The sequence below is a fragment of the Zonotrichia leucophrys genome, chromosome 2 (assembly GCF_028769735.1).
Source record: "Zonotrichia leucophrys gambelii isolate GWCS_2022_RI chromosome 2, RI_Zleu_2.0, whole genome shotgun sequence".
Taxonomy (NCBI): Eukaryota; Metazoa; Chordata; class Aves; order Passeriformes; family Passerellidae; genus Zonotrichia; species Zonotrichia leucophrys.
In genome coordinates, this window is record NC_088171.1 from 39,132,377 (window position 1) to 39,155,777 (window position 23,401).

General features: G+C 38.2%; 1 protein-coding gene across 2 annotated transcripts in view; it reads left to right on the forward strand.

The window, feature by feature from the left end:
• Positions 1 to 23,401, forward strand: part of LOC135443864 (ubiquitin-conjugating enzyme E2 E2) — a 200,948-nt gene that overhangs the window by 143,379 nt on the left and 34,168 nt on the right. For both annotated transcript variants that reach the window (XM_064704628.1, XM_064704627.1), the window contains exon 4: positions 20,917 to 21,049. In XM_064704628.1, the coding sequence (XP_064560698.1) occupies positions 20,917 to 21,049 (133 nt within the window). The remainder of the gene's footprint in view (positions 1 to 20,916; positions 21,050 to 23,401) is intronic.

The following is a 23,401-nucleotide window of genomic DNA, read 5'->3' on the forward strand; positions in this document are numbered from 1 at the left end:
AAGAAGAATTTGCCTGCTTTATTTTTTACCATCATGGCCATAATTTCATATATATCCTGTAACACAAGGGGAAGAACTGAAGAACTTGTGTATATCTGTAGATTTTCCCTTTCTTCACACCTTTATCCCCTTTTTCAGACAATCATGGACAAAGTACTGGGTAGAGCTAACTGCTGCAGGAACCTCTGAAACATGAGGTCTGAATAAGCCTTCCTCACCATATGGATAGAATTTGAGTCCACACTTAAGCAGAATGAGGAAATGAGTTGAATTTAAGTCACAGAATGGTACATAACTAAAGGTTTTCCATATCCAGTGTTTCGGGACTTTTGAGCTTCTTGTTGTTAGACACCCAACAGAACATATCTGGGCCCAGAATCAGTTTGTTTCAGCATGGGAAAAGAATTTTAAGGTCCTTCTAGAACTTGTCAGGGGCTGAGTTTCTAAATAATATGAAGGAAATTTGGAGTTTGATGACTTGCAACACGACAATTATTAATAGCACGAAACTGGAAAGATTTATTGTGTATTTCAGTGTCAAGCTCTTAGTTGTCTTCTTTGATGCACTTCATCAGCTTGAGGGTAAAATCCCAGATCTTAGCTACACACAATTGGTGTATATATATGGCATAATTCCATAAGAGGTTTCAAAGCAGAACATCTTTGTAAATTAAGAACTTTGCAGTGTTCTTGTCACAAAGTTAGGACTATCACAAATATATACAAAAATCATGAAACTGCAAAGTCACCATTAATCAGCTGTAACAATTGTATTTCCTGATTTGATATGGCTTTGTGGATATGTGACAAACTACATTTCAGATGCAGGATTTTTGTGCTTTAAAGGTCAAATGCTTCAAATATATTGCATTCCTAATCAACGTTGCATTTTATTTGCCAGCTGGAAATGTACTTTGACTTTGTATGTTAAAGAAGGGAAATAGCTGTGAGCTGTTTTTTGGCACAGCACCATATTTAGGAACAAGTAAAGTACGGAAGAAGAATGAATTGAGTTATTTCTTGCTCCACAAAATTACTAAGGACAAGAAGATTGTATTTGTCAACTCCTCTGTGTATGTGATAAATGATAAACACATTAAGTCAGCAAATACACACTTCCAGCAAATAGGTAATTCTAGCTGCTGATTCCTAGGTCATGCATTTGCTTGTCAGCAAGCAGAAACAATTGAAGAGGTAATTTGAAATCTTAAATAAAAACCAGGTGCATCTTTTCTGACAGCCTTTTATTTTTGCTTTAAAGGGTAGCAGTCACAGCATGTGCTCAGTGGCCAGTCCTGCTCACTCCAGAGGTTGCAGTAATGTAGTGGAGCCAATTGACCGTGCTAATATTTATTTAAAAGAAAGCATCAGGATGCAGAAAATCAACTTGAAAGGAGTCTGAGGTTAGATGTGCTCTGAAGAGGTAATGCATATGGAAGATAAAAAGTAGTTGTACTGCTTTTAGAAACAATATGTGGGAGAAGCTGTCTCCTGGGTCACATGTTTGCTTCAGGATCAGTGTGTGTGTGTGTGTGTGTGTGTGTGTGTGTGTGATCCAGTCCCATTATGGGAGAGAGACTCCACAGTTTTAAACTTTAGAATGAAAAATTTAGAAGAGATTTCTTTTAGAGAAATACTTTTAAAGAAGCTGACATAATTTAAGAAATAGTAAATACTGTCTGCAGTCTAGTCCAAGTATATAATCCATACACAGACCTTGCCAGCATTCATACTTAGCTGAGTGAATGAATGTCATGCTGTAAAATCTCATTTAGCCTAATGAATAAACTCTTTATTCCCTATTCATACAGTAAGTTATTCCCAGGGAAGGTAAATGTGAATATAGACTAACAGATCAAATTCAGTCCTTCCTGTATGTTCAGACATGCTCTCTTTAGATGTTTCTGTGCCAATACATCACTATATTGCAGCTCTTTGGCAGTGACATCTGCACACCAAATGATAGGGAGTGAAACTCCCAGGCAGTAGACAAGGCCTCATCTCCCCATAATTTTTTAGCGTGACATTGCTGACATTTTTTTGAAGTCCTACCTTGCTGTACCCCAGCTCTGCTGTGTCCAGGGCTGAGACCCTCGTAGTGCTTAGTGGAACCATCCTCAGCTGTGCCAGGCAGTCAGACCAGGGTAAGCATGACACCTCTGTGACATACCAGTGGCTTAAAGGGGGACTTAAATTGTGTATTTTTTCCTCCTGACTTCCAGAGACTCCAGAGCAATCACCCTTATGGTAGGTGTATTTGGTTCTGTGAGAGCCAGTATAAATGGTGCCAAGTATCTGCTGAGCTGAATAGATCAGTACACAAGCCATTTCTAGCCAATTTATGAGGTCAGAAAAATCTTTTGCTTTCTGCAGATTGACAAAATGCAGACCCAAGGTGTTTGCTGAGATATAAATAAGCGAGTTGACTGACTTTGATCAGATTTGTCTTTTTCCTTGTAATGAAACATTTTCATTTTCTAACCTTGAATAATGTTTGGAAATGCAGAGCTTTCACCTGCCTCTTTTCATTCCCTTCCATTCTGTTGCCTCCTCTGTAGAGAGGAAGCTTTTTATGCAGTTTTCTCTAAGGGGAAAACATCTTTTGCATTGAACCTGGGAGAATTATTATCTTATTTTATTTTTCTCTGGTAGTGTGTGTTTCTTTACATTGGATCCCATTCTGACGGTGCTGATCTTGGGACAGAGTTTTGTGTAATTATCTTTGTTCAGCTGTTTAATTTTTACTCTATTGTGAGCTTCTACAATCCACTTCCATGATTTAAAAAAATTATTTCTGTAGCCTTTTGTTTTCCTAATGATCTTCCTCAGCCAAGTTTAATCCTCAGTAAGCCAGCACAGCTCTGAATTGTATCATGACAATGTTTGTCCCATTACTTTAATTTATGAGAGGCTTTTTTACGTATGCATGTGTTGGAAAAGGGGGGGATGTTTTTTCATTCTGCTGCAAGCAGCTCTAGTTGGTGCTGACAAACTCTTGAAAGATATATTTTCTGATAAGAACACACTGGGGAACATAAAGAGAAGCAGGGTGTTTATTCTAGTGAAAATGAAATCATGGAAATGTGTGTGTCCTCAATAGTGTATGAGGTATTGTGATTGTCCAGTGTACTTTTTTTAATATGATACAACATGATAGACTCATAAAACCACAGAATAGTTTGGGTTGAAAGGGGTCTTTAAAGATCATCTAGACCAAATAGGTGCTTGGGCAGGGCCATCTTTCATCAGATGAGGTTGCTCAATGCCCCATCCAGCCAGACTTTGAATACTCAGGGATGGGGCATCGGCAACTTCTCTGGACAGCCTGTACAAGGTATTCTCAGTATCCTCTTATAAAGCATTCTTCCTTATATCCAATCTGTATCTACCCTCTTTAAAGCTGTTGCCTGTCAAGGGGCCTCTCAAGGTCTCTCTGGATAGCTTCCCTTCCCTCAAACACACCAGCTGCACCCCTCACCTTGGTGCCATCCACAGACCTGCAGAGGGTGCTCTCAGTTTCACTGTCTGTGTCACCAGTGAAGATATCAAACTCTATTGGTCCCAGTACAGACCTTCAAGGGACAGGTACTGCCCAGTTTAAAGAAGAAGAACAGAGCCTATAAAAGCCTTTTTAAATGAAAAAGAATGAAATTAAATATAGTTTGTATTGCCATCTGTTCTGAGGCAAATATGCTGATTTTTTTTTGGTGATATTTTACCTTACTTTCTTGCTCTGGTTGCATTCATCTGGTTACAGAAAACAAGTATGATTCCCTGTGATAATGGATGTATTATTTTAAGCTCTGTTATTAGGAGAATGCCTTTTGTGCATTGGTTTTCATATCTGTTAATACAGGGACAGAAAATCACAGAGCAGCAGAATCATCATATGAGGGATGTTATATTAGTCATCAAGGGAAAATTGCCAATTAAAGTATGTTACAAATGGCTCCACTCTAAATAGTGTTTATTCTGCCCATTGACAGAGATTTTCCTTGCCTATCCTAAAGTAAATAGATTCCTTATAAACAGTGAATTTGAATGTGTGCTGAAGTATTCCACTCATTAGAGGTACCACAGTCATTTTTCTCATTTTCCTCTCCCTGCAGGATGCATTGCAGTGAGTCTGAACCTACTTCTGTAGTTAAAGAGACTCAATTACAAGAGACAGCCACCAGCACACTGAGGTGTTGTGTGAGGAGCTTGGGGCTCTTCACCTCAAGCTTTAAAACCTGTTTCCTGCTGTCGTGTGGTACAGCAGGTACAAATGTTCAACACGAGACATCCTGGTTTTGAACTTCTGCTGAACAAATGAAATCCTGATTATAATGTTTCTCTGAGCTAATAACAAGTCTTGTATTCTGTGCCTGCTTTGGGTACTTGTTGCATGCTCTATAGTCACAAAAAGCAAAAATACCTCCTGAAAATCCAAAACTAAACTCTTAAGGCTCTTCTGAAATACACCATCCTTGAGTAATTGAGAACTAAATAGGCCTTCCTTATTAATGCCTTCTGGTAGTGTACTGGCTGAAAAGTAATGCTATAAAAGAAATTTATTTCAATTCCTAGAATATAACTCTTCACTTTGCTGTCAAAAACAATAAGCTGCTCCTTGGAAGTGTGGATAGTGAGCATCTTATGTCCTTAAGTAGCTTCATGTGCACAAAACACTGTTGTTTACCTCAGGATGTATTTTTGGTACTTGGTCCTAACATTTGGTAATGACCTGCAGATAATTAATGACTCCTCTGTATAGTACTGTGAATATTTTCATTGGCATCACCCGGTAGAAACATTTTATTAAATTTTAGCTGTTGCAGAGCAGTGACTTGCAGCTGTGCTATGTTTGACTGCAGAGAAATAGATTCATAAAACTATTCTTTTACCCCTCAAGTCCAGGTCTTTTTCTTTGTATGATCCACAGCAAAGGAGTAGGCATGGCTCCGAACCTTTCTCTTTTTTCTTCCGTGTGCCTGTATAAGAAATGTTTTTGAATGAATGAAGAATGTCTTTAGTGTGGGTTGTTAAAGGATTTGAGAATATATTTGGCACGGGAATGGCTGCTCACCCCCACACCTCAGTCAGGAGTTTCTGGTTCTGGGTTGGTCTCTGGTGAGGAGGATTGGTGTGAAGTATTTTAATGAAGCAAACTACAGTCTTTAAAATGCCTGAAAAATAATTGTGGGTGTATATTTGAATAGGCATTTCTTGAATGTTGATTTTTGGGCATCTGTGGTGGCTAGCATAACAAGACCTCACCGGAAAAAATAATTCCCAATGTACATGTAAATACATTTTCTGAGATTTGGAAGTAGTTATAAACCACAGAGCAAGAATACTGTGGTGAGTTTCGCTGCAATTCCTGAACAAGGAGCAAAAGGTACAGAGCTACTTCTGCTCATGGTGTGATTACAGGGGTAATAAGTTAGTGTCAGCTGAAGCCCCAAAACACTTGGATTTTATTTGATTCATTAGTAGTGTATTAAACTGAGAAATTCTGGTATTGAAATGTACTCTAGGTAGCTATAACAAGTATGCCAAGGCCATATGTAATGAATAACTATAATGTTTTGTAGCTGACAGATGAAAAATACTTGAGGCTATTGTAGGAAAACAGACATGAAATGGGATGAAAAAAAAGCACTTTTTTTTTGAGATAGGTCAATGCAAAACTTATGAGTAAGATTGTTGGGGAATCCTAGTTTCCCTAAGTTGAGAAACATACATTTACATTGTATTTGAGGGACTTGCCATGTTAAATCTCTCCTGACATTTTTATAAAATACGTGAAAGTTTAGAGATAAAGTTGTTCATACAATAAGGCGTAGGGACATTTTAGATAAGCTCTCCAAAGCTTGAAAAGTAAAAAAAAAAAAAAAAAAAGTTGGTATTTGCAGATTTTCCTCCTTCTGTGGAGTAAAATGTATTTATTTGGTTTATGAAGTCAAAGTAAGGAATGAAATAAGACAGCAGTCTCAACACAAGAGTAGTGGCTGTTGCTAATACTGCTTCATTTGCAAAAAAATAAAACTATTTTTAAACCACTTTTACTACCCACTGTTTATGCTAGTTTGTTTACCACAAAAGCCTGTAGACAATGGCAGAGGGATTTTGAAGGACAAGCTGTGTGTAATTTCTATTTGTAAATATTATGATTCTGTATTTAAACACAGTATTTACAGTCACATCCTGGGAGGCAGCTGACTGCTTACACTTGGGAGCACTTCTTATTCACACAGTCATGTTTTTGGGGAAGAAAAATAGACTTTACCTATCAGTTTGCCAGGACCTCAGTTTCCTGATTTTGAGCACAAAGGGTATTTCTTTGCTCTAATTTTTTTCACAGGGAATGACTGAGAGGCAGGGGGGAGTTTTGTAAGGTGATGTGATTCTTACAGATTTTGTCTATTTGTGTAGTTTCTGCTGCAGTGGCACGGCAAGCTGGAACATGGAATTGGCATGTTCTTAGAAGTTAAAAAAAAGAAGGAAAAAACCCTCACTGCAATAAAGAACAGAAAGTTAACCTTGAAACCAGACTGATTATCTTTCCTTCAGTTTACTAATTCATTTTCTCCTGTCTAGTGCTACTCTGTTTGACCTTTTACCTCTGCAGAGAAAGTATTCATGTAAAAGTGCTTCTTTTTTTTATATTGTAGTAGGATTTGAGTCCTGAACCCAACAAAAATCCCTACCAATGATAAAATTACTTAAAAGTCAGTATAAAAATGCAAATGAAAAGAGAAATATGCTTTAAATAGGGAGTATTAGTTTATGAAGAAATGTACACCAAAATTTAATACATCTAGATTTGTCAAACAAGTTGATAGACTTCTCAAGTTAATGAGTTCTCGTATTTCACACAGGAACAGACATTTCAGTTCTGAATGGCAGAGAATTGTATTTAAATCATTCTGCACAAACACAGACTCCCTTTAAAGCGACAGGAGTGAAAGTCAACCAACAAGTGTGGTTCATATTTTCATGTGATTCTGAAATACTGCTGAAAAAAAAAAGCCTTGATCAAAGCTTGGTGGTTTCAGGGACCAAACCACCATACCCTGCTTTTTTATTTTGAAGGTTTGGGGTCAGGTTTTTTTGCTCATCTGAGGTTACAGATTTAGAATATTTTTCCTAACATGATAAACTGAAAACAATTTAAAGTAGGTCAACTGGTTTAAATTTGAATCTACAATTATGCACACAAGACTTTTTTTTTTCCACAAGACTTGTTAAAAATAGGTGATTTTAAAATTGCAGGCACAGCATCATGCACATTTTATGTTGTTATAAGTGGTTCGTAAATGCTCTCTTTTGTGCACTGTACTGAAGTCAGTGAGAGTTTTATCCCTGGTGTCACTGAAATCCAGATCTACACTTGAGTACACAGAACTGAGCCTTCATTTCCCAGGAAAGTTGTGTGTCACTCACAGCTTCTCTGTTTTGGGGTTGGAAAGGTGACAAAGTGCTGGAATTGCCTGCCCAGGGAGATGGTGGAGTCACCATCCCTGGATGTGTTTAAAAAAGACTGGATGTGGCACTCGGTGCCATGGTTTAGTTGAGGTGTTGGGGCTGGGTTGGACTCAATGATCTTGAAGGTCTCTTCCAACCTAGTGATTCTGTGAATTCTGTGTGAAATCAATTCAGTATCATTAGGAAAAGCCGAGTAATGTATTCCATAAGGGGAAGAGTGTTCATGTATTGAATGCTGCTGAATTGACTTCTTCATTGTGTACATCGTGTTTTGAGATTTTTCAAGATCAGTTGTGGACCCTGTGGTATCTTTTACGCGGGAGTGTGTCTTGATACGAGTTAAAACCTACAGGAAATTTCTGTATTCTGACATTTTCCCAGTGACATCTACCACGTTTCACAGGGATGTATGTTTGTGTACCCGAGTGCCTCTGGGTGGGTGAGGGGGTTGCTTTCCAGAGCACAGCTCCAGTCCTCCATATGCTATACATTTAATTTTAAATACAGCATTTATGTATTTCAAGGGAGCTGCACTAACTTGCTAGTGTTGCCTCAGGGAGAAAGAAATTCTTTCATGCAAAGATTGTCACGGGCGGTGAAGTGATAGCTGAAAGTAGCTGGTCTTATTAAGCAAAGTTCCTGGAGGTGTTTACATGTCTATGTAGCTGTAAAATAGCCTTTCTTCAGTCTTGAATTTTTTTCCCTTTCTCCCAGTGTTTCAAGTTAATATATATATTGTTATATGCGAGCTTCTGTTTAGAAAAAGATTGGGAATAAAGACTAAATCCCATTTGCATTACTTATGTGGGTAGCTTGGTTGCTTTCAGTGTGTCTACTTGAACAAGTAAAATAAAAACAGATTTAATTCCAAATCCTTTTACTAACCAGCAGGGAAGAAGACTCATTGACCATAATAATAACAACTTAGCAGAGTACTAGATGTCATCTATAAATGATACACATTTTTTAGTCATTAAGTCACATTAAGCAGTACTAAGTTTTGCCCTCAGCATAAGTAGTCTGTTGCAATTGCATCTGTCTCTTCACTCTGCAGAGAACATGAAAGGAAGATTGTGTTTTGCCCTATTATCTAAGAAATTGCGAAGCTATGGAAAACAGATTACTATTAATAAACAAAATTTTCTTCAAAGGGCCATGCATACAGTTGTGAGGAAACAGCTGCTCTCCCTTCCAGAATGCACAATTGGGAAGTACATTAATTTTAAAAAAGATTATTTTGAAGGCATCAAAAAACAGTAGAAGTGCAGAAATGTGATATGAATACATACGCACGTTGTTGTGATTCAGTATGATCTGACAGAGGAACACATTTTCCTCTTAATACATAAACTGGTAAATTCTAAGGCATTTTTTTTCTCAGGCAGCTGGGTTTCTACTAAATTATCACAAGCAGTACAGGTGAACCATTGGTGAATTTGATCATATCCAAGTTATTTAAATATGGCTTGAATTTTCTCCACCTCGCCTTCTCTTTGCATTACAAAATAGAGACCAGGGCATCTTTCTGTTAAAGCTCTTACACCAAATATGGTGGTTTTGAAGAGTATCTGACCAATGGTTACAGCAATTAGTAGAGATAGACCCCTAATTAATGGGTGAATAACCAGTGAAGGCAGGCAGCTGTCTGGCATGTGTTCCCATGGCATTCTCTGGGCATCACCAAGGCCTGGCACATGCAGCCAGTGTATTTCCTCCTCCATCCATTGCCAGCAGGGCTGGAATCAGCAGTGACAATCTTAGGAGTTGGGATGTTTTTCCACTGAGAGATGGATTTGTGTAAAATCCTATTCATTCAAAGCAGCCCAAGAAAGAGTCGCCAAGTATAAACAGCTTGGACAGGAGGCATCTAGGCTAAAACTGAACCAGACCACAGGATGAACACTTCTGTAGCTCATAGCCATTTACTTCAGCTGTTTTCTTTGAATACACAAGATTTAAGCAAGCTTGATTAGGATAATAAAGATAAGCAGTAGCACATGATAAAGATAAGCAGTACAGCTCTAGTGTTTATAGGTTATGCCACATGGTTTTTTTGCATTGTGAATTTCCACATGACTGGTGCAATGTTGTGGGATTCTCCTCGTGGTGGTAGCTCTGACTCAAAAACCAGCTGTTTGTCACTTAGTGCAGACAACCAGTAATATTACGAATAAATAAACAATGATGAGAGCAGGTATCACCAGCAGCTGAGCCAAGGAGATGAGCTGGAACTGAAAATGGGAAAGAAAACAACACAAATGTAATTTTCATCATGCAAAAAACATCTGTGTGAGTGAAGATTCCAACTTGTTGTTGCCAAGGAAATTATAATGGCAATTTCAACTGTTGTTGGTATTTTATCTTGATGTAGGGAACATACGCAGTGGTTTTAAAAAAACCTGCCTTAAAAATGTGATCCTTAATTCTTCTATGACAGTCATTGATTATGACTAACAGATTAGAAGGCTGGCTCCCTCTTACTAATTAGAAATGTCGATTCCTCATTAGATTAAGTGTCATTTCTCATGTGGATCATGTGTGAGGCCCTGAAAGTAGTGAAAGTGTCACCTGAAATCTTGAGAGGAATTTTACAGAGCTCTGAGTTCCTCAGCTCCAGCTCTGAGGTGAAGACTGCTTTCACCAGCAGGTACCTGCACACTGGCTGTTTGCCTTCCCATCCTGAGAGCAGAGTTAGAGCACTTCTCCTCCCAGCCATACCCTTTCATTGTGACCTTTATGTGACAAACAAGCGTCCTTTTCTTAAACCAATTTTGCCATCATTCTTCCCAGAACCACTTTGTATGTTTCAATCCTGCTTTTAAATACAGGCAAGGATGAAACAAAGCCATTTATAGGAATGGTTTTGTAATCAGAAGTTCTGATCCATGGGGCACCATGGAGGGATGTGTACTGAGAAGAATGTAGCCTCATGTAGTTGTCCCAGGTGAGCTGCCCTTTCCTGAAAAACACATTGGAACAGTCCTGTTCTTATAGTGAGGTGTGTGGCATCACCATTTTTGGGACTATTGTAGCAGCAGTTGGTAACTCCAGCAACACTTGGTAACTCCAGGTCTGATTTTGAGAGGATTCCAGCCACTTCAGAACAGAAGGCTTCCTTCATAAGCCCCTTCCTAACTTTAGCTCTAAAGACTCTCCTAAAAGATCCTAGGAGAAAATTATGCTGATGAAAAAACAAGAAATTCCTTTGTATTTAATTTTCAGTTTACCCTGCCATGTATCTAGGTAAGTCCTCTCACCCCAGAGACATTAAAGAGTCTCAGCAATATTCTTGACTTAGAAGAAGCCACATTACTGGTCCCAGTCTGACTCTGGCACATCACCATTCGTTTTGGCTGGCAAGTCAAGTGGTGTAAAGTTCAAACCTCAGACGCTGCTAAGAAAATTGCCTGTAAATGGTGTTTTTCTCTCACAGATGAAGTCAGAGAGTGGCCTGCAGTGGGGGCAGTCAGTCTCAACCAAGGATTGAGACATTTTAAGGTTTTTTCACCTTGGACTTGTAGCTGGTCTCTATATTTGAAGTAAGAGGATAATTTCAAATTAAGGGAAAAAGGTTGTGAAAATGTGTCCATTTGCCAGTAATTTCCAAGTGTGTTTTCTTCTGTTTACCAGAGATCTGGAGAAATAAGACAGCCTCTCAACTAAATTGACTAAATAAAAGGAATCTGCTTTTGAAGTATATGGATTTCAGAATCAAATTTCCTTTTTCTGTGCCTGTTGGCTTTATAGGCTTGTTTACTCAGGAGGAAATGACTTGTTTTATAATGTGTTTAACATCATGTTAGTTAATCTGTGCCATAATAAAGAGTTGTTTCCTTGTGTAAGCAAGCATTTCACATGTAAGCACGTGAGAATCTCCCACTGAAATGGGGGGGGGGTCTGTATCTAAGCCTGTTCCTCTGTTTGCAAAATGGACATGAGCAGGCTTGTTTGTTACACAGCTGTATTATTATGTTTGAGATAAACTGTAAATAGTTCATTAAAATTGCTTCTCATTACTTCCCCTCATCAATATTTTGGAACAGTTTTACTAGAAACTGGTTTATGCATAAAACTGAAAGTCTATATAAAGTGTCACCAAACAGAAATCTCAGAATCAGGCCACTCAGAGTAAAAGTTGCAAAATTATCTTGTGTCATAAAGTTTCAAAATTTCTAGGCTGTTATTTATACAACTGCCTAAGGACTCTTAAAGAATACAGTCTTGAACAAATCAAACTTCTTTAGAGGCCACTGGATAAATCATTTGTTAGCTGGGGAAAGATTCAATAAATAGTGGACCAGCTAGAAGCCCAGCTTTCTGAGGAACAGCAAATGTGCAGACATTGAACAATTCTACTGCCTTGCCTTGTAGTGTTCATAATAATCAGAAAGTGTGGGTGTACATATATTAGAAATAACCCTGTCTAAAACATTCTCAGTTACTGAACTGTATGACTACTGCAGAATATTTTACACTAATATTTTTTTAAAGTAGTGTAAAGATCCTTTTCGGATACGACTTGAAAAAATTTCTGACATGGAATCAGCAGTCCATTATCTCAAAGTGAAGGACATGTTAGTTGAAGTTCAGTTGATCCATTCATCACTAATACATCGTGTGTGGCTTTTTTGTCATTTTTCATCATGTCTGATAAAAAGCAAGAATTTGCCATCATTTTTTTATTAGTGATCAAATCAATATATCAAATGCATTTCAAATCCAAAGCTTTCAGTGTGTTCCACGCATTCATGAGAAGTCTTTCTAGTATGTTTGAGCTGGTCTCCTTTAGTCCTGTCTGCCTCTCTCTCCTGCATTGCCTATAAGGTTTCCACAGAAACTAAAAAGTCAGTGCTGTTTTAAAGAATGCTTTCTTCCCTACTACACCTCTTAAATCTTCTAGCTGCTCTGGGGTTTGTATGTTATCTGTCTGCACCAAGTCACCTCATCCTTTTAAATTAGATTTAAAATTTAAAAATACAGTGCCTGGTGGTGCCACCCCACTGTTGCATGTCATGGATTCTGATTAACTTAGAGAAGAGATAATGGTGAATTACAGCTGTTGTCAGCAAAGGGAAATGTTGTGAAATTAAAAAGTAGTTATATTTTGAAAAATAAATTACAATCCTGGGAAAGAAAAAAATCTCAAGGAAAAGCAAATTAGCAGTAACATGGAAATAATATCGCTTGGCAACTTGCAAGGTTAGGGGTCATGTTAGAAGGTCCCAGCCTATTCATTCTTCTGTAGTGTTTTTCATTCCTGGGTACTTGTGGTTTTCTCTTTTACTAAAATAGGGCTACAAATCATGCTTGATATAATTTCCCATAGAGACAAATCAGGCTGAAAAATATTTTATCTTTTTTAAACTATACAGTCAATTTCTGGTAGTTTAAAAGAGCTGGAACTTCAGATACTGGTATTACTTTAAAAGAAAAAGAAACAAAAGATGTGGCAAAAGGGAATTGAGCCCATGGGTGTGTAATAGGAGGCGAATGATTGTTTCCTACTCTGAGCAAGGCAAGCCTTCTGTGCAGGGTTTTATGTAATTTTCTTCAGCTGAACAAAGCGGAGAATACTTAACAAAATTGCCATTTTTAAAATCTCATTGTGAATACTCAGCATGCTGTGATCATACGCTGTGTAATGGTGTTTGCAGTGAATAAATTGCTGTAGATAGTATAATATAAATAACTATTTTGTGCATTAAGAAGCAGTTCTCTTCATGATGGTTTCTATCTCAGGAATGCTCTGAGAACAGGGCTTTGGAGAATAAAAGCATCAAAGTACTCTTTGAATAACACCAGTCTGCTAAACACTAGGATATTTTTAATAATTTTTGGCAATATTATTTAGAAGCAAATGACAAAATCAACTAAGTGATTCTTACTTTGGTCTTAATCTATTTGATATTAATAATGTGGCTCAGACTTACTAATTTTAAAGACAGCACAGCTTCACAGCTTTGGCCAATAATTTTTAATGGCTCCCATGATAGGATGGCAGATAAAATTTATCACAAGAAAAAAGGATTTGCTTCATAGAGACTTTGGGCACATTGATCACATTGTGCTGCAGGTTTGTTGCAAGCAAGAAAGAGGCAGGAAGCCCTAAGTAAACTGCATTCTCACTTTGGAGGATAAATACACCTTTAGAAATACCTTGCTAAAACTACAGAAGACAGACAATTAAAAAATGCTGTACCATACTGAATTCCAGTGGTTTCAATAAGCATATGAAGCAATGTCAAGCAATACCCTGTAATGCATTATTGCTCCTCACTGGGATCAGTTTTCCTATGTGTTCTTCCAGTCAGGTATTCCACAAATATATTGATTCCAAAGTGTACATGAAAACAGTAACTGGCTTCAATAAAAAGCACATAATAAGAGCAGGATATAACCACTTGGAAAGAATTGCAGCCTAACTTAGAAAAATGTCTTAATATCCTTCTTCCCTTGCTGCTTGCCTAAAAGTACTTTTAAAAAAATAAAGATGGTCCTCAATGAAAAATGGTCTCAGTCAGAAAACTGAAAGAGCTGAAAGAAAATCTGATTCAAAATTTTCAGCTGAATTCTCTCACTGCAATGGAAACTAAGTGGTGTAAATGATTTGTCTAATGTCTCTCTGCCAAAGCCTTTCTGAGTGACAAGTGGCCCAATCACTTCAACCTCTGTTTCCATTATGAATAATTAAGTATAGTGAAAGATACATAAGCTAAAATCATACTTATCTCATCTAATAATATTGATATTCCAACATATGTAGGACATAAATTCCCATTTATATTGTAGAGTGACTAAAAATACTGGATCTAGCATAGACCCAAATTCAAGTGTTAGGTCATGGTAAGGCATGATTTTTCACTAACTGTTGAGTCTCCTTAAAGTAAAATGAACAACTCTTTAAAAATGTGAATGTATATTGCAATTTACTTAGAGTAAAGAGTTAATTTACTTAGAGTACTTAGCGTAGATCTCTTGGGCCTCAAATTTAATGCTGAAAAATTTCTAGGTTTGGTGTAGATTATAAGTAGTATGAACAATGAGCATCTTCCAACATTTTAATAATGACACTTCTTTGCATCATCTAGATGAAGGAATTGAGGTGATGATAACTTTAATAACTTATTTAATTTATTATTTGAAAAGGAAGATTTTGGGGATTTTCAGCAGGAGAAAAAAGACATTAAAAATACTGTGCATTCTAAAATTTGGGGCTTTATTTATTGAGGAAAAATTAAGTCATCAATATTATAGCCCAAGTAAGCACTTATCTCTAATTCTGAAAGGGTTTATTTCTTTAATTGTTCTTTGATTTTACTGCCTGGAGACCAGCCTGCTAATTTTATTCATTGCAGAGGTATTATTAACCACACAACAGCGTCCATTGCCACAGGCAGTCTCAGCGCTCGCTGCTATCTCTTTGTTTTTGTTTTGTAGAAGGGTATTCTTTTGGCTGCTGTGGCAACTGTTTATTACATACATTTACCAAAGTACCTCCTGGTATCACTGTAGCATCTGGGTAGGCAGCTGTGACTCCCTTTCCCTTCCCTACTCCACTGTTGCTGCAGCTCCCACTCTGCTTGGTCTTCATTTTCTAGGGAAGGAAGGAAACAAAATTACTCTACTGTAATAAACCAGCCCATTAGCATTTTTCACCCCCTCCTCACTTCTGGAAAAACGTGCAAAAATAGTAGGATTTGTTGATGGCTTTTGATGAGGGAAAGGAAGCGGGGTGTTAGGAGCAGTGGGATCTGCACATACCTGAATTGGGGAAGGATCCACCATGATGACAGAGCAATGAATTGTCAGCACACAGTGAGAGGGTGGGAGAGAAACTACCCTCAGGCAGAAACTAGAAAATACATGCCCTACAAAGAGTAATAGCCAGTAACAAGGGAGTAATAAGGCTCAAGAGGTGGTGGATCAGGTGAGCTTCCAGGTTGCAGGGAGCAGAAGACAAGACTGGGACAAGAGCAGAAGAAATTCAGGAGATAGCCTGTACTGCTGGCCTGTCTGTATCTTAACACTGCCTGTATCCATTCCAAAGTTACAGAAATATGGCATTGGCTTACAGGACTGTGATGCCGCTGCTTCTCAATGGCACTTTTTTGCACTTTGTTGAATAGTGGGTTGGGGAGGTGGGTGTGAAACACCTGGTGATGTATCAGTCAGTACAGCTGCTGCTGATTCGCTTCTTCCCAGACTGAGATTATCCAGCAGCCACTTGCCCAGCACAGCCCCATTGCTCGTCTTATGGCTGTCCCCAAGCACAGAGACAACCTTGAGCTGTGGTGCAGACCAAAGCAACACTTTTGCTTAGAAGTTAGTTTCATTATTAGCACCTTAGTTTCATTATTGGTATTGTGTTTAAAATATAGAGCAGAGAGTATACTAAGTTTATTTTAATGAAGCTTCATATCTGCTTCTCAAGAGATGTATCTCATTGAAAGCTGAATCTGCAGTCTTCTGGTTTGCCACATCCATCTTCTCACCTCATCAGCTTTGCTCTTAAATTATTTTGCCAATCTTATTGTGCTTTTGTATCCGCTTTGCCCTCTAGGCAAATGGCTTCCCAGAAGCATTCAGAGAAGGCAGCTACAGGCAGGATTTGCTCCTGTATATCTGTTAGATGTGCAAGAAGTGGGATTGCAAGAAACTGTTGTAGTACTTAGAAATTAAGATCATTCTGTAATGAGCTTCTCTCCTCAGAGGGAAAACTCCTAAATATTGAAGCCAAGGCTCTGCACAATAAAAGACCAGGAAGAGAAATAGCCTTCCATGTGTCTTTTTTCCTACTGTTGTAAGTTATCAGAGATAGTTGAGAGGGACTGCAGCCTGGCTCTGATGTGTGTTTCTGTGTGCTCAGGCAATTCAGATTACATAATGCAATAATGGAAGTGAGTTGCCATAGACAATGCCATGGAAAGTGAGTTCATGGGCATTAGTATGATATCCTGCTTCTGCTTTATTCTTCACTGTTATAAAAACTCACTCTCTCCACAAGAATCTCTCCATTTCTTTCTCGGTCCTGAGGAATAGGAAGGCCTCCAACCAACATGCTTTCCTGTTTTATTTGGCCTGATCAGTTCCCTGCCATGCACTGTTCATATATCAGATCTAGAAAACCATTGAAGTTAAAATCCTACATGTTTTGTGCTACAGGCTTGCCTTTCCCTTGTGTTAAAGCGTATCCATTTTAATGGTGGGTACCAGCAGGATTCAGAGACCAAGAATAGAAAGGAAGACACTGAAATAGTCCTCATTTTCCACCTTGCCAGAAGCACATTACAAGTTTAGGTTACCTCCAGTCATAGATGCTGGGAAAGAATGTGACCCCTCTCATCGAGAAATATAAGGTAGATTAAAAATGATAACATTATTTTGACCAATCTGTTTTGTATGGCTACTTGATAATCAAGGTAGATGTACTTATTTTTTTGACCTTCTGTGTTTTCACTTTTTAAAATTATCCTCTGGAAATTACGTACATTTGTATACAAATGACAGCCAAAAATCAACTGTACTTTAATAACTTCTCCAGATAGGTTTTCATCTGGTATATCTCATGCGTGCTTTTTTTTTCATACAACTCTCCTAATACATTATTTTGCATTTAGTATTTTAGGATAGTTTAAATGCAGGGAAAGCTTGGTGTTTATAATGCACTGGACAAGCAGTTTTTAGCAGCACTGCTTTCAAGTGGCTGCCTGCCTAAAACATACAGAGGGAATAGAAAATGCTCCATGTGGTAAGCATATTTAAAACAAAGTTAATTCAGTTCTAGTAGCATTTAAATTCAGTTCTAGTAGTGTTTTGCTAAGAACTGTAACTGATGTCCATACATTTCACCTGCAAGTATCTATGACAAGCCATGGCAGAACTGAAATATAGGAGAGGCAAAGGAGAGTGGAAATAAGAAGACCATTTTACATGGTTTCACTCCTTTGTCCTGAATTTCATACACTCATATGGATGTTGTTCTGGAAGAAAACTGGCTCCATGTCCCCCTATTCCAGCTCTTCCACCGAGCAAACCTCTGCAGAGGTGAAGTACAGTATTCTGTGGAGGGTCTTATGAGCTGCAGGGGAATAACAGCAGCAGACAGCTGGCTCTTGGCAAGTCATTAATAACTTCAAGTCTCCAGGAGCTCGGCTGCACCTCCTTGGTCTTATGTTACATATTCCACTTGGGAGGTAACACTGGAAAAGTAGGGAGCACCATTTCAGAGCCACACTACAACCTCTCTGCTGGTTCCTTGATTGTCCCACTTTGCAGAGTCACTGCCTTGTCAGCATCTGGGCTCACCCTGGGAGGCTGCACTGCTGCTCTCACAGCAGACCTGTCCTCCTAAGAGTCCATCCAGCTATCTTAGGGTTCATCCACTTCCACCTGGAGCTGCCCAGCCACTGTTGTCTCTCCCCTGGAGCTGACTGTGTAGCAGCAGGTTCGTCACAGGCAGCCCGTGTGTGCTCTGGCCCTGGGTCAGCTGAGTTCAGGGCAGATTTAGTCTGCCTTTGCTGAGAGGATGCACATCTAAATCTGTTCTTCCAAAGATCACAGAACTTCAGGCACTGAGCTGTTTGGTGCACTTTTTTTGAGATCTCGGGTTTGGTTGCCAGTAACTTTAATAGAGCTGGGATATAAATCATACTGGATGTAAAACATTCAGGCTTCAGTGTGTCGGACAGATATCCATGTAGAGAGGAGGGTAATTAAATCCTCTTGCATTTTAAACCTTACAGAATAAGGCTCTGGCTGACGTCTTGCACATGTGGGAATTTTCTCTGGTGAAGTCTGTTCTGGTTGCCAGTATTGTGGATAAATAAAAGACTTAACAATTAAGAAAGAAGGAAAACAAAGATAATACACCTGTCAAACTTTTTGTGTTATTAATGCACAAATGAAAAACCATGATGCTTGTGCATGCTGTTGCCCTTAATGCCAGCTGTTGCCTGTGCACATGGGCTGGTATTTCACATGGCTGAGCAGCCCTGCTGCCAGCAAGCACTCAAACAGGCAGCATCAATAACAGCAGTCTTCCCACACTCCATACAATTTAAGCTATTCTTCAAATTAATAATAATACTTAATAAAGCTTCATCTCTCATTTGCAAAGAAAACCGTCAATTAATGTTAATCAGCATGCTCAGAATGTGATCAGGCTGGGCTTGTAGCTGGACGTGCCGAAACAGTTCAACTGGCAGATGGAGCGTTTTCTAACTATTTTAATTAATGACTGCTCATTTCAAATGTTAATGCAATTAAATAAATAGGCAAAACAAATAAAAATAATATACAATATGAAACTGCCACTGTCAGAGAGATTTCTGATCAAAAAAGTCAGCCTCACTCAAATGCAGAAAGGGCCAAACCATCCCCTCCTGGCTAAATAAGTTCTAAAAGAGCTAGGGCTAGCTTTTGTTACTTATTTCCAACCATTTCTCTGGAAATGACATTTATATCACTTCCATTTTAACCTCCTGGCATCGACTGCAGAATTGCTTCTTTAAGTGTTAGAACATTTTCCGGCAGAAAATGAGAAGGGATTCCTTTCACATATTATGAGTTTTTTTGGTGTAAGATTTAGACTTGCCTTGCTTCTTGTCTTTTGTATTTGAAATAATTGCCTGCATTTTTTTAGGAGTTTTATTTTCTGTGAACATTGTATACCATACCACTGATGTAGGACTGCATTTGTTTGGGCTTATAAAGAGTTCAATTAGCCCCTTAATGCCTAGTTCAGTCACAATTAAACCTTCCCTGTTGACTCAGGATTGGTCTTTCTAAAGGCAGTGGAGGTGGTTTTAATTATTCATTCTCTGGTTTGTTTCTTACAGCAGTCTCAGCTGTGCTTTATTATTCAAAGGTTAATGCAAACTGAGAACTGGGTAAATTAAATTTGTTTGGCAGCTAGCAACCTGATGTATTATCGACACTGTGAAATATAGATGGCAACACTTCTGCTATTGTGCCACTTAAAAAGCCAGATTTCATCTTTAAAACAATTGCTAGTTTTGTTACTATGGCTGATAGAAAATGAATGTTCCATAATGTTATAGTCTCTGTAACCCATTATTGTTGAGAAAGCAAGGTAGTTTAGAAAGCCAAGAAGCATTAACAGCTATTATAGAAAATGGATGTAGGTACCATGACTAATGAAGTGCTCTGCACAGGGCTGAGTCGTGCAGCTGTATTCAGGGAATCGTGCAGTCAGAAGTTTTAATGAAGGGAGCCCAAGGAATTGCAGGTGAAAGCGGGTTTTATTAACTTCCAGTGAACAAAACGAATAGTTGAGCAGCGAACATGACATGATGTCGTATAATAATTGTGTACCTTGGGTACATTGTGAGGCATGGAGCATAGCCAAGAGCTTTCAGCTGTTCTACACACTGAGTGATTCCACAAACCCCTGTGCGCTGCAGAAACCTTCACTGCTAACATAACAAGAATTGTTTCACAAGAAATGCCTTAAGACAATACCACATCACTTTTCTGAGATATCTACCAGCACTGCCTTCCTCTAAAAAATATTAATCTGATATCTGGAAGTCACTGTTCCAATTGATCAGAGATAAAATTCAGGTCCTGTAATCAGCAGCCTGTGAATGGAAAAGTCTTCATATGCTTTAAGAGGCCATCCTGAGTAAAATACATATTTATATGGACAGGTATTATGTTGTATGAAAGAAGGCTGTGTTGGCTTTTAGAAGAGTCATGCCCAGGAACTTTTATTAGTTCGTATTTTATTTCATCTTTTTCAGGAATTCACCATATGGGTGAGAGACTTTTCTTGCTCATACAGGATTATGTTTTGTACATTTTGAATATTATTTCAGTACTGTGTTTTAAACCAAGGACTTTGAATTAAAATAATCCAACACTTCCTCCTTATATTATTTTTAAGATAGGACAATGATTGCAGAGTGAAGCAGCCTTCTGTGGTAGTGACTGGAGGCCTTAGGTTAGGAACACGTGCAGCTGCAAGGTTGGTTGTACCCTGCTCAGTCTTTAGTACAGTCTGTGCTGTGTAATGTGTGTAATTACACTGCTGCTGACTGAGGAGGTAGGTGGATGAGGAGGTAGGTGAAAATAGGATGGCTTGTGAAGCAAGACAGTGACAAGACATCTCAGCAAAGTCTCTATATCCTTGCACTGTAAATACTTCACATCTGCCCACTAAAATATTTGAAATAAGACAGTTGGGAATTTTTCTGTGCTTATTTGAATAATTTATGATGTGATTTTAATACTTCTTCCTGGCTGAATATATCACTTCTCTGACAGAGCTTAGGACATCAGATGCATGTTCTATCTAACTTAATGAATGTGATACACATTTTTAGTTTCTGGTGTTACAGCAGAACCAGCGGCACTACTGGTAGAGTATAACTGATGCCATATACCCTTGATTCTATGTGGTTATTACATTTTTGTTTTCTGTTTTAGTGCTGGACCCAAAGGAGACAACATTTATGAATGGAGGTCGACTATACTGGGGCCTCCAGGGTCTGTATATGAAGGTGGAGTTTTCTTCCTTGACATAACCTTTTCACCGGACTATCCCTTTAAACCACCCAAGGTTAGTAGAAGGATATTCAAAGTCTGATAGGAGTCTTCTCCTGCTGATATTTTTTAATGTGTATGTTGGTATATCATTTGAGGATAAAACATAAGACTTTCAAAGCAATAATGAATTTTTAAACTTGACTCTTTTGATAGAAAGAATTTAAATAACTGGCTACAGTTTGCTTGCATGCTGCCAGTATAGCTGAATGCATATGGATTTATTTAGAAAAAGGTTGCATAATTTCCAGTAGCTATTTTTTTTTTTTGATTTGTTTCTAATATGAAAGTGCTTGCATTTGAGTTGCATCCTTTATAAGTAGCTGAAGATACTTAATCTTTCCTGTTGACCCATATAATTCACCAAGCTTGTATGGCTGTCTGGACAAAGTATGCACCTATTTCATTACCCCATATAGTCTCTGCAGGTGCAAGATATTATAAATAATTGCTTTACATCAGTTTTCGGGAAGAACAAGGAAATATGGTGCCAAAGTCCAGAAGCTGGAGTGATAAAGATTTACAAAAATCCTTAGTAATTCTTTTTATAATGCTGTCTATAATGATTCCAGACATAAACAGAGAACTGTATCAATAACATAAAGGTGACAGATCATTACCATGATTAACTTGAAATGTCAAACATGAAAAATCTAGTGGTTAGGAAGACTGCAAAAAAAAAAAAGGTGGAATGTGTCAATACAGAGCATCATCCCTAAGCAGAGGTAATAAGTGCTGGGGAGGATCTCAGAATGGGACTTTATTGCTTGATCACAGGATTATTGCTAACCACCTGCATAACGTATTTATTAAAAAGGCCAACATCCTCCTAAAATGCATCCTTTGGCCTACAGAGAGAAATAATTGCCATGTCAGGTACATGATGCTTAGAAGTCCTTATCTGGAAGACTGAGTGCAAATCTTTACACACATGTTCGATAATACGAACAGAAACCAGGAAATTTTGTCCTGCAGAGTTGTTAATAGAATCAAATAAATTGATGGGTCTGTCTTCCATGGAAGAAAGTGAAAAGAGATGTATTGTTCACCTTGCCACTCTGGAGAGTGTGTCTGGAAGACCTGCATGGAAGGAGCTACGAGATTAAAAATACTTACCTTCTTTATGACACATTTATGAAAGGATGGGTGTGCCATGTTGGTCTATAATAGAAAGGATATTGCATTAAAAGAGAGAGAAGCCAGTTCCTGTTTGATTACTTTGAGTAGATTATTGAAATATAAGTGCTATATATAGAATTTTAATGTGACAGTAGTAGATAACATTGATATTACCAGGAAAGATTTTGTAAAACAAATGAGAGATGTGAATGCAAAGTACTTGTCATTTTGTAAATTGATCTTTCCCAGCCAGTAACCTAAAGATGGGTGAGTATAGCAGTGTTAGAGATGGTCTAACTTTGTTTCCCACTTTTGGTGTTCCAGTTTAGAGAAGCCTTGATGTCGCTGAGAGGTCTTAGAGGAGTTGTACACCTTGCTGACTGCACAGTTTCAGATTTAGGCAGCTGTTATCACATGGTGAAGAAAGAATTTGAAAATTTATGATGTCTTCTTCAGTTTATTAAAGCTCTGAGCATGCTGAGCTGGGTCAGTCCTGTTCTGTTCTTCTTCTGTCCTGTTTTTCCTGCCTTCCCCCAGTCCAGCCCACTATCTGGACAAGGTGTGTTTTAACAAGCCCTATTTATTTACTTCTTTCTTGGGCTTGATCTGTTTGTGCTAGCTGCCATACAAGGTTTATATTCAGTCCCCCAAAAAGTTAACATTATAATTTTTAGGGGATAAAATGACTTTATGGTGTATAAAATAGAGCTTGAAGTTCTCTCTCAGAGAGCTAATGCATAAGAAAGTTACCAGGAGGTCTTTTGTCATTCTCTCTGTTGAATCTGTTGAGTCTTGAGACAGTGTATGCAACAGACACCCTTTTAAAATAGAAGTTGAAGGTCCAGTTTGCTATTTCACCACAAGGTAGTCTTTTTCAGTCTGCACTCAGTTGTGCTCAGCAACTGTGTTATTTTGAGACATGAGTAATGCAGCTGTGCATTGCTTATTAATGAAATGTCAAGCAAAGAGGTGGTTCTTGTCCTGCTCCGTAATAGATTTGATTGTCTGCCTTTATCTTGATGCCAGTTGTCACTGTAAGAAATGTGTGCATCTAAATCATATGAAAATGCACTGCTTGATAAAAGATAAGAGAACTGATGATGCCATATTGTCTTAGTAAACAGCCAGTTTTATGTTGAGGGGAATTGTCATCTGTAAGAAAGTAATTTGTGTGTGTGCACAGGGGACTAATGTCAGATATAACTGTGTCAGAAGCATGTGTTGAACACTTGGATTCTTACTCAATTCA